This window comes from Phocoena sinus, chromosome 12 (genome assembly GCF_008692025.1).
Source record: "Phocoena sinus isolate mPhoSin1 chromosome 12, mPhoSin1.pri, whole genome shotgun sequence".
NCBI lineage: Eukaryota > Metazoa > Chordata > Mammalia > Artiodactyla > Phocoenidae > Phocoena > Phocoena sinus.
This window is the reverse complement of record NC_045774.1, coordinates 57900541-57915463: the sequence shown is the minus strand read 5'-3', so window position 1 is coordinate 57915463 and position 14923 is coordinate 57900541. Positions and strand designations below refer to the sequence as shown.

Genomic DNA, 14923 nt, shown 5'->3' with positions numbered 1-14923 from the left:
TGGTGAACGGACCCGCTCCTGAACCGGTCCAAATGTAATCCCTGGCGGTGGGAAGGCGGGTCCCCCGTGAGCCCTGATAACTGCTCCCAGGGCAGGAGGGAGAGAACGTTCTGGTTAGAACGTTCCCAAATGAACCGACTGTCCTGTTCATTTGCATCGAGTGCTCGGGTCCCTCACGCTTAGCAAGGAGGGCAACACTTAAAAGTTGGGGGATTCCCGGCACTCGATGTTCTACCTACGGAGGGTCTGGGCCGCTCAACTCCGATGCTAACGTTCCCTGTCTCGGAGATTAAACTCAAAGCAAAGCTGTATCCAAAGCTGAAGCGAGTCAACGCGCGTGAGCCAAGTGGCCGAGCCTCGGTTTCCGCTTCCATCTTGGTGGGGGAGGGGGACGGCTATCAATAGGAGAACAAGACCCCTCCTGGGAGAACTTCACCCAGAAACTCAGAGGCTCGCCCTCGGCCTGTGTGAGGGCCCGCGGATGAGGAGGGAAATGAAGTGGGACCGGTGCTGGGGCAGGCGCCCGCAGGGCCTCTCCTACCATCCCCCACCCCTCCCTCCACCGTCCTACGCCCCGGGCCGGGCAGCTTGGCGCCTTACGCAGGTGGTGGGCGCAGCGCAGGTGGAAGGTGTCGCAGCCGTGCACGTGGTGGTATAGGGTCTTCTCAATCAGGTCCTGAGGCTCGTACCCCGTCAGCTCCGCCACTCTGCGGAGAGCAACCCCGGCGGGATGAGCGCGGGCTGCTGGGCCGTCCCCACCCTCGACAGCCGCCTCAGCGCTGGGTGCCCACCCTCACTTCGCAGGGCCCTGTCAGTCGCCTCATCTGCAAAATGGGCTCACAAGGTAGACGAGGAGCTCTCAGTGACTGAGTGGGGGCCTCCCTCCCTCTAGGCGTGACCCCTTCCCGCCCTGACCGCCCACCTGGAGTCCAGGAAGATGAGCTTCATGTCCAGGCTGGCGCGGAACATGAACATGTTGCTGTGCAGCTTGATCTCCGTGACGGCGCTGGGAGGCAGCGAGTGGCCCACGGCCACCAGGCCCACGTTCTGGTAGCAGCCGTCGAAGGGGGACATGTCCAGGCTGTACTGGCGGATCTTCAGGTAGCCGCTGCAGTGAATGACCTGAGGCGGACGGCGAGGGCGGGAGACTCAGCCACAGCCAGGAAACATCCAAAAAGGGGGCGAAGGGACTGAAACATTTGGAGACTCTCCTCGTCCACAAACCCCTGTGGGCCACGCCCACGCATTGAAGTGTCCAAAGTTATTGGGGCTCCAACGTGTCTCAAGGGAACGACTGTACTGTCCCAGTGAGCTCACTTGGGAGCTGAGGAAAATGCAGAGGCCTGAGCCCCGCCAACCCTAATGCATCCGGATCGCGAAGTGGGGCCCTGGAACCTGCATTCTGATCATGTTTAGTGCTTATTAAACAAGAAAAACTTGGATTCCAGCGAAAGCGCTGGTTCTTAACCTCTGGCAGGGGAGGGGGCAGAATCTGACGCTGTGAGTAAACTCTACGAATCCACCCAAGTTACCGACCGTTTCAGACGCTTTACACAACCCTAAGGCCCATTGCGTGCCCCAGGTTAAGACCCCCAGCGGCCAGGCAGCACCCAGACCCAGTGAGACGTATGCAATCTTAAAATGTAGTCCCCAGGTGCTCGCGAAGTTTAATGGCCCTGGCGGTGCGCCCGGCGCTGTGACGCGTGCGGGGCACTGTGGTCCCGGCGGCCTGAACCTCCCTCCCACGCCGCCGCACGTGCCTCTGGTCCTGCCCCGTTCACCTGCACCAGGCTCGGTGGCTGCGGCCGCCACGGGGCGTGGATCTCCCCTCTCAGCCACGCACCTTGTAGCCGCCGCAGGTGAGGCCCGCGTTCCTCTTGGCCAAGACGCACTTCATCCTCAGGAAGAAGGAGCGCTCGATCTCGTACTCTGGAGAGAGGAGCGGACGGAGGCACAGGACGTGAGGCCGGCGGTGCGGCGCCATGTCCCTGCCACGGCTAACGTAGGAAGAGCTACCAGGGACTGCGATGGGTCGGAGTGTCACCGGCGCGCGTCCGCCTTACCCTGGACGAAGTGAGAGTGGTAGGGCTGGTGGGCAGTGAGCACCGCCGTCATCTCGTCGTGGTCCGCAGGGTGGATGTATTCGTAAATGCTGTTCCCGGTCAGCTCTACCTGTAAAGAGGGGGGTATCACCGTCTCCGAGGAGGTGGGATGCCCCACGGAGGGGCTGGAAGATTGAGCCAGAGGTCTGCAGGGCTATGAGGACAGGAGCCACAGCTCTAGAGTCGGTCCTGAGTTCTAATTCCAGTTCTGCTGCCTGCTACCTATTGCAACCTATCTAAGCCTCAGTTTCCTTATCTATGAGAGGAAAGAATAATAATAGTAATTGAAGTAGTAATAGTAGTAGCTTCCTGGCAATGTTCTGGTGAAGACATCATGACATGAGTATGTAACCACCTCCCATGATCTTTGGCTTATGGTAGCAGCTCAAAAAGGTAGCCATTGTTTGGGCTTGGGGTGGATGCTAAAGGATAAGTAGAGAAAGAGGGAGATCCAGACCTCCTGCCAGCTGAGATGTTTCCAGTCCCAGAAACACCTATAAAAGCTTTGGGAAAGCCCCACCCGACCCTACCTCCAGCCTCCAGCCCTGGCTGTAAACATTGAAGGCTGGAGGTGTGGACCACTCACCTACCTGAGAAAGACCCAGGTGGACTGAGGCTGTCTCCGAGATGTACATGATCTTCCCATCTGGGGCCACCACAAAGATGAAGCCATCCAAGGTCTGGGGAGACAGAAACCATTGAATGGAGAGCCCTCTGGGCCATCGAGAGAAACTGGGGGGGGGGGGGGGGGCGGGTATACAGAAGTTAGAGATGTTCTGCCAGAAGTGCAGAGTGATGGAGTAGACAGGGCCTGGCAGGAAACAGAGCAAAGAAAACCAGCCACAAGAGTCTCTCTTTTGTTCATTCCAAATTTGTAAGCATGGGACATGCGGCACCCTAGGAGAGACTCTAGGAAGCGGTGGACAAGGCTACTGCCCTCGAAGACTGAGGATTCACCAAAATGGACAAAGCAGACATATCTGGAACATACACAAACATTGTGGGGCGGGGGGAAATCACAGCCTGTGATAAGAGGTGGGTTAGGTTCTTGGGGTGATGGTCACTGAGCAAACCAGAAGTTTCCTGTGTCAGTCTTGGAGAGTTTCATAGTGGGATATTCTATAATAGAAAGAGTGCTAGCAGGGTTTGGGAAATAGTAGGCACTGGGAGATGTGGAAGGGCTGGCATCTTGAAAAGTTTGTAGATAGAAGGCAGCTGGCCAGTGGCTCTGGAAAGAGTCCAGGAGAGGGGGATTTAGGAGATGGGAGGCTTTCCCGGCAGCAAGTCCATAGAGTAGTGCTATAGTGTGTATGTGTGTGTTTACATTGATGCATCAAACTGGCAGGCTTTCCATGAAGAAAAGTCTTAGATTTTCACTGTTCCTTTATCTCTGTGAATGAGGCTTCAGTCCAGGCAGTGAAGCGTAAAGATGAGTCAGATCCTGCTCTCAAGGATCTGCAAGTCCAAAACAGACAATTGGCCTAAAGACAGATATAATGAACATATAGCTGAATAGACAGTGCTGTGAGGGCCTGGAGACTTGATGGCCAGAGGTCTGGGGAGAACCAGAGTGGCTTTAGGAGAGCTGTTTGAGTAGAGCCTTGAAAGGAAGCTTGAATATGAGAAGGGAGGAAGGGCATCCTAGGCAGAAGGAATGGCGTATGGAAAGCAGGGACTGGGGGTGGAGGGTGGATCTGGTGTATTCAGGTTTGATGAGTTTGGTGTACCAGAGATGAGGCTGAGGGACTACACTGGTGCTGGATTTTTGGAGAGTTTGAGATGTCAGTCTGTGGAATTTGGAGATGCTCCTGCAGGCATCAGATTTCAACAGAGGTTTCTAAGCAGGGAAATAGCATGCTTAGATGTGTTTTTTTTGTTTTTGTTTTTTTTCTCCTGGCAGAATGTGGACAGTGATCTATAGGAGGAAAGAGTGGAAATGAGGAGATCAGAGATGGTCAAAGCTGAACTTGGGTGGTCACAAGGAAGATGAGATGGGGGAAGAGTCTCAGTCAAAGGTGGTTCTGGCTGTTGCGGAATTTGTGGTGGCAGAAAGAGAAGCTGAGACTGACTTCAAGATCATTGAAAATTTAGGGAGTCCTGGTGAGTTTTTGTATGAGTGGAAGTCTGGAAGAAGGAGATAATGAATTCTTGTCTTAGGTATGCTAAACTTCAGGTATATGCAGATTTCCATTTGGATGTGTCCAGTTGGCAGTAGGAAATAAAGGTCTGGCTCTCAGGAGGGGTGTCTAGACAAGAAACCAGTGGGGCCATGCAAATGAGAGAAAAGGAGTTGAAGTGGTGGTGTTGGTTGAGGTTGAGATAACACAGGAAGCTGTGAGAGGAGAAACAGAGCTGGAACCTTGGGGGGAATGCCAGCCTTTACAACCAGACAGTAGTGGGAAAACCTAGAAAAGCAGGCAGAGAGGGAGAAGAATCCAGGAAATTGTGCTACTTTAGAGACCCAAGGAGAGGCAGAATGTCAAGTAAGCAGTGTCACATCCATCCAGTCTTTGCCCAAATGTCACCTTCCCAGTGAGGTCCTCTGCAACCGTCCCCATTTAAAATGGCACCACTCAAACACAGCTCGCCTCCTTCACCTTCTTCTTTTTCTCCATGGCACCTACACCACCTGTCATACCATGTGCGCACCTGTGTGGGTTTGCAAGGCTGCTCTCCCGAGAGTGTCAGCTCCATGAGGGCAGGGCTTTCTGTCTGGCATACAGTTGGGCCTCCTATGTTTGTGGAATGAACAAGGTCAGGTGTGATAAGAGATGAGCATCTTATGCTGGATATCAAAATATTGTGAAGCCTGTGCAGAGCACACCAGCTGTGAGAGATGCCAGAGTGCAAGCGGTGTGGGAGTGAGGGGGGCAGAGTAAGCAATGGAAATTGGGAGGATCATGAAGTCCTACAAGGAGTTTGGGATGAACACTAGGAAAAAGACTGGGCAAGAACTAGAAGGGGTGAGGGACTGTTTGGGTTTTGCTCTCTTGTTTACGTTGATGAGGAAAGTTAGCTGGGAATATGGAGAGCTTTGGGTGGGGGGTCAGTTGTTGAGAGACAACTGATGAAAGACAACTTTCTCTCCCCTGAGAAAGGGGAGAAACAGAATCTTTTTTAGTTAAATTCGGAGGCATGGAGGCCAGGCCTGGGAGGGAATGCTCACACAGGGCCTCTCTTTGCTCTATGAAACTGGAATCTCTTTTGGTCTCTGGGATTGAAGGAGGCACAGGGTAGTGATGGGACAGGAAAGGCCACGGCACTCCTGCCATGAGATGCTTCTCATGTCTGCTCCAGGAGGGAGACGGGCTCAGAGTCCCCAGTCTGATGCTGCTCAGGTTTGAGGCTCCCACGGGAGGATCCCGTGGTGGACTTGAATAATAAGAATAAGGGGGTGCAGGGTGGGATAAAAGTGTCAAGCCTAAAAATGCCCCCGGGAGTTTTACTATTTTAAATATTTGCTAGGCGACTTACGCGGGCAACGGGCAAGTTAAAACGGTGTACACTGCAAACAGCGCGGTAATGGGCGCCACCACATTGGATAAACTCATTACTCAGGGAGGTGTATGTGTGTACGCGCGAGGGTCCGCACACGGCCCGGGCAGGCCTGGGGTGAGGGCGCGTGGAGAGAGAGGACGGATCCCAGGGGCTACAGGGAGGAGGTGAAACGAGTTGCGGACGCAGCTGGATTCGGGACGTGTGGACTTAAAGCACTGACGGGTATTTCTACCAGATTCCCGTTATTTCCTGGATGAATTCTTCATTTGGGACGGTTTTGCAGCCCGGCCTCGGCAGCTTGGCCTCTGGTTCCCTCTGCTGAATGGCGTCAGATGGCGCCCCCTCCCTCCGTTCAGCCGTCCTGATTCAGGCCTTACCGGGCTCCCTTCCAAACCCAACGCGCCGACTGTCATGTCACCTCGAAAGGCGCCTTCCACACCCAGCGAGGTTAAGAGCTAAACATTTGAACTCTACAAGGAGTCGTAGGGGCTGCGAAACGGCCACCTCTGGACGGGATCCCATTTTCCGGGAAACAAGAATCCTGGCTCGGGGGCCGGCACCCGGGCCCTCGAAGCACGTGCGCCGCCGGGAGGCCCAAGTCAGTACCTGGAGCAGGTGGGAGCCCAGTTCGCGGCCTACGTTGTCCAGGGGGCTGGTCCTGCTCGAGTGGCCCCACGCTTCGCCGAGCCCTGTGGAGACACAGAGACACCCTTAAAAGACGCACTCCGACCCGGCTGGCGGTTTGAGACTAGTTTCGCGGTTTTGTCACCCAGGCAAACTTGCACACACGACCCGATACCACCCGGGCTCCCTCCCCACCTAGACCGCAGGGACGCGAGAGGGTAAATGACGGCTCTGCCCGCTCAGCTTCTAACAGGTTTAACAGAAGTGAGACTCCCTCTCGCTCTGCTCGACCAGCCTGGGCTTCTCAGGAAGGGCAGGGTCCTGGCTGAGCGCCCCTACTCCGCCCCCCTACAAGTGGCCGAGTTTGGGGACAGTCTGTGCCCAGAGGGGCCCCGACACCACCAGAACGATAACTTTGGCGTAGGTTCACTAGTGTGCTTAGACGGGCGAGGGACACTATTTCCCACCCCAAGTTTCATCACCCTTATCAAGAGGCCGAGGGTGTCCACCCATCCAGCGAATACCGCTGCCCGCCGGGAACGACCTGAGACTGCGGCTCGTCCTGGTGGGCTTTCTGATTGGCTGCGGGGCTCTCCAGCCATTTTCCTTCCCTGGCCTCTGACTTTAACCCCCTTCGGAAAAATCCGTTTGCTTGCGGATGGCTTCCAGTACCAGCTACCCTCCGCAGTCCTGCCTCTGCCTTTCCCTTCCACGTCCTAACCTCAGCTCCCTCCCTACTCCAAGAAAAAGCTCTCTGAAAGTCACTTATTTTCAGGTGCTAACACCGTCTTACAATATTTCCGTTCCCTCTTGGACGTAGAGAATCATTCCTCTTCTCTGCTTCCCAGGTATCATCTATTAACAAAGACTGCCCCTTCCTCTCCTTGATACTACCACGTTAAGATCTTTCCAGGTTTTGCCACAAATCATTTCTCCGGTGATGCCTAAAAAATAAAACTCCCTGTATGCCCATGGCTGATTTTTTTTTTAATTAATGTGGAGTCTGCTATAGTACCTGTTTTCAGGAAGAAAATGAAAAATAAGGCAGAAGAAACTTGCCAAGACCGAGGTTACAATACTTATGGGAAATATCTTTTAACAATGTTGCTGCTGAAATTAATGTAACTAGGTAGTTAAATTCTTTTGTGCTTACACGATTAAACAAGGTTAAACGTGACAAAAAATGGGGGGGTGATTTACTGATTTACTGCATTACGGGACAAATCACTATGAAGTACCCAATGACAAACACTCGCATTGTAATATGGGAGTGGAGGCGGATCTTGCGGAATAAAACGCGGAGTTGGACTCCTGAAATGTGTTGGCCAGGAGCTGCTTCCGAAGCTAGCGATCAAAACCCTGGTAACGAGTAACCGTGAGCGCCCCTTAAGCTCGAATCGGGTCTTTCTGGGTGTTTGCACATTTAAATAAATCTAACGATCTCCCCACAGCTCTGCAAACACTGATGTTCCCCGCCCCCCCCCACCCTCGCCCGGACTCCTCTCCCTCCCTCGCGTCTCGGCAACCCCTCCTGATTCTTTAGCCCGCCCCAGTTTTCCTCCCCAGAGTGACTCCACTGCCCTGAGCCCTGTGGTCCCCCTGGACCGTGCGGGAGGTCCTCCGCCACAGCCGCCTGTACACACCCCTTCGCCTTGTCACCTTCCCTTCGCTCCTCCCGTCTCAGTCAAGCTATCCTCCTTGGTTTCTGGCACGACCTGTTCATGTTTTCATCCCGGATCACACCTACACACCCAGAAGAAGTGGGGGGAGGGGTTAGCCGGGGAGGCCGCACGGGGAAAGGGGAAAGGATCTTGCTGGGAGAGCCCGGGACCAGCATGGCGCTGACCCTTGGACACCGCGGGCCCAGCTGAGGCCTGAAAGCCCAAAGCTTCGCTGGGGCGAGGGACCGGGCGCTCGGGTGTGCAGGGAGCTGGTCGCGGCCGCCTTGTGTCTGGAATCCCGTCTTCCTCAGCTCCCAGAAGAGTGCGAAGCCTGCGCCTGCAGCCAACACAGGTCTTTATTCTAAAATTATGAAGGTCCCCCCACAGCGGCTGGGGACGCCGGGGAGCCGCCTCCCGACCCAAATCATCTGAAAATCTCCCGAGCTGGGCTCAGGGTTAAGTACTGGTTCCGAACTCCCGGCGCCAGCCTTGGCTGGTTGTGGTCTCGGGCTGCGGCCTCATTAGTATGCGCCTACGAGGGAAAAATAGGACTTACCGGCAGGTTAATAAGCAGCCGGGCCGGGCGCAGGGTGACAGGGGCCTCCGTCGCCCTTTCCTGTACCCGCCCTCACACACACACCCCCACCACCACCTTTTAAGGAACCTTTGGCTTTCACCGAGCATCGCCTTCTCTTCTGTTCCCGGTTGAAAGCTCCGTCACACGGTTATGCCTGGGTTAATGTTTTATAAGGGACTGGCTGCCCTCGTCTACCTGCCGAGCTTTCCTGACCTAATATCAGGGCTGAGCTCTCCAGTCAGCCTGCCCAGGACACCTTCGAAGCCCTGCTCATGGGTTTCACCTCCCGAAAAGCCCCGAGTGGGCTAGAGACCCCTCTCCCTGGACCCCCTCACCTTCTGCCTGCAGTGACGCGCTCCCGCACCCCATTTCAGTTGGCGAGGGGGGTAAGCTGAGATTTCGTTTCTGCACTTGACCTACCGCAGAAAATTCGCAAATCCTTTGATTGTCTGTTTAAAATGAGGAGGAAACCAACTCCCTTTGCGGCAGGATTACAGTGGGAACAAGATCTAAAGATTCTCTTGTAATTCGGTGAGGCCGAGAGAACGGGGGTTTTGCAAAGGAGAAAAGGAGCTCTGGGAGGGAGGCGATAACTAAATCGGGTTTTAGACGAAAGGATTTTCCCCAGCTAAAGTGGCCAAAGACAAAAGAAAACATAATCTATTTTGGAAGATTTCCAAGATATGCCACATTAACCTTGGCAGATAAATTTTGCTTCTCCCCGCCCCCCTCTTCCCTTAAAGTCTGGTTTATCATATTTACATAAGTAGTATCAGAAGGGATGTATCTATCATGGATCTAAAGGGCTAGCTCACATTTCACGTGAAACCCCGGGCGAAGTTTCACTGTTGCTTTACCCTCAGTGCTCGGTTGAGCCATTTCCATTTAAATACCCCCTGACCCAAGGATTACCTCAATGGACTGACTGCACGGTTTTTGTAATTTCCTGAAAATGAGATTTCGATTTATAAAACAAGAAACCAATTAGTAACCAAATGAGGCGAAGTAGATCCACTAAAATTGACCTAATCCCACAGGCACAATTTAGGCCCGTTCTTGGCGAATGAATGATGAGCCCCAGTCTAGCGTGAGCTCAAAGCATCATCCAGCTGTGTTATTGCAAGCAGCAAAAATAAATTGATCGAGCTTTTCCTTCGGAATGAATTTCATACCCTTGACAAAATGTAGATTACAGACCTGGCATCATTGCCTCCTTCACTCAGACAGGAAGAAGAGGAGGAGGAGAGCTTGTTCTACTGTTCTTTTTTTTTTTTTTTCTTCTTTAATAAATAAACACTATACGTGAATAGAAAGGTGTCCTCCTTGTTGTCGTTCCTGGGAACTTTCTCTTGGATGGATCGCGATGTGCCCTTTAGCCAGTATGGGGTTGATGGGGGAGCTGTCCCATGACCTGGTGACAACCTGGTGACTGAGACGGGCAAAGCCCTCCGAGACTGCGCTCCTAACTTCTGGTCCGGGGGTGGGGTGGGGGGACTTGTCTCAGCCACCTGATTTTTCCACAGGACCTGCGCGTGCTCACTGAGAGCGCACTGTCCAAACCTCCCAAGCCACAAGCAAGCAGCCTTCGTATTAGGGAGCCGGGAGCCTGGGCGGCTGGGCTCCTTGGGGAAGGTCGGGTGCGCTTAGCCGAGGCCGAGCGCCTGGAGCGGTCACTGGGCAGGAGGCCACTTCCCTCACCGAGGCGCACCCACGCCTACCTCGGACGCCCGGCGCGGCCTTCTGGGCCACCTGGCGGGTGTGGCCGACCTTCCGAGGGCGTCGGTGGCGCGCGGGGCCGGGCTTTATCCCGTGCGGCGGCCTGGCCCGCACCGTTCGTGTGTACCCTGCCCTCCCCTGCCTGCCTCTGAGACCCCCAGCCACGCCGGGGGGGCGGGCGGGGGATCCGCTGAAGTTAGTGTGAATTTGGGGTGGAGACCGACGGTCGCAGCGCTGACTCTCCCTCTGCGCCCTCGTGGTGCCCCGGCCCCGAAGCTAGCGCTTCCCGGGCGGGGCCTAGCCCCGAAGGAACACGTACTGCAGGAACGAGGGACAAGCAAGGTTCGGCCAGGTGCCAACTAACCCGCGAGACGAACACGCACGAGGGGTTGACGGTAGTGCTGCGAGGCGGCTGAGAGCGGCAGGCGGTGTCCACTCAAGACTCCGGGCCTTCGAGGGTAGCCTGACGGGGCGTCCGAAGACCGGCGCGGGCGAGGCAGACGGGTCTGCCCAGCGGCGCGGGCCTATCCCGCTTTTGTTCCACTTGGCGGTCGGGACTCGACAGACGCACAGCGGCCCCTCGGGCGGGATCTTGGCTTAAGTTTTAGACGAGGACCGGGCCTCGGGGCAGTGGCCCGCGCAGGACGAGGCACGACGGGCGCACGGGCGCAGAAGCCCTCGCGTCCCGGGAGGGAAAAGACCTGGGCTCGCGCGGGGAGTGACGAGACGCCGTGAGGAGGCCGCGAGCAGGCTCACCCTCGGCTGCGGCCACCTGGGGAAGGCGGGCGGGTCGCGGGCCACCACCGCGGGGGGAGAATGGGCCTCACGGCGCCGACCTGGCCGGCCGGCCGCGGCCTACATGCTTCTCCCCTCTGCGTGCTGCGGGCCCTGCGGGAGGCGCGGCGGGGGCTTTGACGAGGTCGCTGTTCCCGGGCTGGTCCGAGCCACCGAGGTCGAGTGACTCCACGCAGGAGCCGCCTGCCCGAGGGCTCTACCCTAGGAAGAAGCTTTATTCCTCAATTCTCACACACTGTTTTAGTGTTTTCTGATTCGCAGGCCCACTGCGAAATAATTGAGGATTCCCCGTCCCCACGAAAAATTTAAAATTCCGTGGATCAGAGACTGGCACTGGGTGAGCAGCTAAAATCATAAGGTTTTAGTTGGGTCTAAACCTCATTCTCTTGAGAAATACCTGAGCCGACAGATAGAGAAATGAGGTGAGAATCCATAGGCTCGAATTCTGTGTCCACGTTTGTAGCTGCAAAAGCTGGAAGCTGCCAAGATCTCCCCAGAATTGAAAAATAACTCCCCTAGAAATCGGATTTGTCCTCTGGAAATTTAACCTGATTTTAGCTTAAGACAGGTGATTGTACCCTGCCATATCTTATCATACCCTGTTTTGTAGTTTCGTTGCCGTTGTTGTTGTTACTGGTTTTATTAGTGATCATTCCCTTTTCAAAAAAAGTACTTTTTTCATTAATCTGATCTATAATTTCTAGCACATAAATCTGCCTTGCAAATGCTCTGCATGGAGTTTAGTTCTGCACTCTACATTTTAAGTCAACATCAAAACTGGAATTAAAGAGAGAAAACCAGCGTGGAGCGTAAACTGTGCTTGAAGGCGTTTAAATGAGAAAAACTTCTGTAAGAAAATAAACATGGAAACCTAATGCTCAATCATTTCCCCAAGCAGCAAGAAAAACAGCTTTAAATCACCCATCCACGTGGGAAATGGGACCTCTTTTTCTCTTTCAGTTCTTGGCCTCAAAAAAATATAAGGCGATTAAGGATTTCAATCTTGAGGTGACTATTACAGAAAGTGTCTGTGGAGGTTTGTTTAACCATCCTCGTCCTTCCAGCCTTTGTAGAAACTCTCTTTCATACACAGCTACTAATTTCAATTCTGTCATTATTTTTATTTTCCCAAGACACCTTGACAATGAAATAGAAGTGATGTTACCAAGATTCTGAATGGCCACAGATTTGAAAACATCTGATCCTTTCAAAGGTTATTCTGCAAGTCACTATGCCCCCAGTCAAAACTATCTTATATCTAAATAACAAATATATATATATTTTTAGTTGAATTTACCCTTTTTTGCACACAAATAAATTCATATCATCACTTTTTTTTATCCTGCCTTTTTGGTTTTGATAACACCAAAGACATACATATCTAGATGTGCCAATTTTTTCCTTGCAAGGCTATTTTAGAATAGAATATGTTACCACTTGGGAGATATGCAATTCTAATGATTTCTAATGACAGTAATTGTACCAGAGTTTTTGTTTTTGTTTTTACTATGAAATCTCCAATCTAATGCTTTATTCCTAATTATTCCAAGCACCCACAGCCCATTCATCTGTTCCCTCTCTCTCTCTCTCATTTTTCCCTCAACAGCTCAATTTTATCCACTCAGATAAAAGCTGAAGTTTGCTCCCAGACAAGGAATCTGCTATCCTAGGGGGGAAAAACTGTATTCAGCAAATGAGGGGGGAGAGAATTAAGGATTTTTAATTTTTTTCACATATAAGTATCGAAAGATTTCTGTTTTAAGTCTTTTAGAATTACAGGGTATTAAAAATAAAATGTAATATGAGCAAAAACAGTGGCGTTTTACAGTCATTTTTATGCCTGTAACTAAGATGTCACCAGATTTAGAAGTATTTTAGATTATATACCTTGCATACTCCATGTTACATATGATAGCAGGCTTACCATGATGAAATAGCTACTTTCATCCCACCCTTAAAATTTTGCTGAAGCCCTACTATGTGCTAAGATGGTGTTAAGACAGATATGAAAATGAACTTCATTTCAAACAAATTCTTTCCCATTTCTCAGCACTAAAAAAGTTTACCCCCATATAAAGTGCTCAGTTTCCCCCACTGCCATGGACCCACTCTTGTCCCCCCTTCTGCCGTCAGTCAACAGCTGAACCCAAACTTCGCACCCTCTCCAGGTTGTGCTTGGCTCTGCGGGCTTGTGATTATTTCACTCCTTTTAAAAACTGTTGGTTTTACTGTTTGTTGCTGTTGTCCTTTAATATTTTAAAGGGCTGTGTCTAGGGTTTTGGACTTTTGAAGCTAATCTATCCTCAAAATTAAAACCTCATCCCTAGGAACCAGCTGTCCGGATGACCCTGTCTAACTCACCCGGTGGAGGCTACGGGTGAGTTATGAGCTCAACAGTAGCTGGGGAAATAAATGATGTGCCCAGAGTTCACACATCGTCCATCCCCTCCTCCCCATAAACCCACACGCATCCACAGAAGAAGGGAGAGGAAGGAGGGGCCCGGGGCCCAGAGCTCCGAAGGAAGGTGAGTGGGGCTGCAGAAAGCACAGTCGCCTTTAAAGTAGCCACAGGGGACTGGCCTGGGCACCAAGGGGACTCCAGCCGGAGTCTTCACCGGCACTCTTTTTAAAAATAACGAGAAGTTGGCTAAGAGAGTTTACTTTTCCTATTTATTTATCATGCAATTTATAATTTGTGGGGTTAGCACTTAATTAAACAAGAAACCTTGCTCTCTTTAAAACAAAAACAAAACAACGAGAATCAGCCCGATTCCCTCCGGCCGCGCCTGCCCGGGGTCTGCACGACACAAACGAGGCCCTGGCCTGGCGACTCCCCGGGCGCTCCGTCCCTCTCTGTGCCCGCCGGGGAAGCCGACCCTCTATTCTCTTCCTCCGCGATTACTCTCAGCCTCACAAGCAGCACCATATGCTTCTTCTGATCAAACAGCGAGCGACATCGGCACCGATAATTGACGAGACCCGCTAGAAATCACGCAGAAAGGGAGCCCACTGAGACCGCAGGGGCTGACAAATCACTGCTAATAATCCTGTTAGGAACAGAGCGGCCAGCGGAGTTCGCAATAGCTTTATTTTTATAAAGTAGGCGCTGACAGTATAAAGACAACGAGATCTCTTTTTTAAACAGAAGGCAATGTAGCATAATAGTAATTTTCCCACCAGCAATTCTCAGCACAGTTTGAATGGGAAATATGGTTTTTAATATATGTTCCCCTTCCTTTTTTTCTTTCTCTTTTTAAAAAACTTTTCAGGTATGTTAGGTTTTGATTCCTCTCTTCCTGTGGTTTCGAGGCTCAGATGAGATTGTTCAAGGAACTGCTTTAAGAAAAAATGACCATACTATTTATAGTTTTGGGGTAAAACCGAACTATAGTTTGAAAGTTTTCCTTTAGTGCCCCTGACTAATTTGAGGGCATGTTTTGCAAGATTTTGATTCAGATAATAACTTTTAGTCAAGATGAAGCAAAGTGAAACTCAAAGCCCAATAATGATTATCCCCCCCAATTTCCTTAAAAGAAAACAACAAACTCCAAACATCCAAAATCAACAATAACATAAACCTCTCTTTGTCACATAAGAAGTTCTGGTTTGTAAGTACACAGGGTTCCTTCTCTTGAATTTTTGTTTGTTTAGTATTCTCTACATTTCCAAATCCTCCTCTCCCAGCAAAGACATATCTAAAATATTTTTAAAAATCTGTTTATGTGTTATTTGAATGTGGGTAAAGGAAAGGATGGGGAAATAGAAGAGTCCTTCCCCTAGGGAGTATAAATGGTTTTATACAGGACAGTGTTCTTTCAAGGCTACTCTGTCCTCACACAATGAATCTTGATAATCTAAATACACATTTTAAACCATGTCAAAAGCTCAGCTATTCTAACTTCTAGGCCATATGAGACAATTTTCCCATGGATCCATTTGCTAACCTACCA

General features: G+C 51.7%; 1 protein-coding gene across 1 annotated transcript in view; it reads right to left on the bottom strand.

Moving 5' to 3' along the window:
• SIM1 (SIM bHLH transcription factor 1) overlaps positions 1-14923 on the bottom strand; it is an 82997-nt gene that overhangs the window by 66196 nt on the left and 1878 nt on the right. Inside the window, exons 3-8 of the mRNA XM_032650874.1 lie at positions 6207-6289; positions 2693-2782; positions 2064-2172; positions 1844-1929; positions 923-1122; positions 601-707 (exon numbers count right to left, since the gene is read on the bottom strand). Of these exons, the coding sequence (XP_032506765.1) occupies positions 601-707; positions 923-1122; positions 1844-1929; positions 2064-2172; positions 2693-2782; positions 6207-6289 (675 nt within the window). The remainder of the gene's footprint in view (positions 1-600; positions 708-922; positions 1123-1843; positions 1930-2063; positions 2173-2692; positions 2783-6206; positions 6290-14923) is intronic.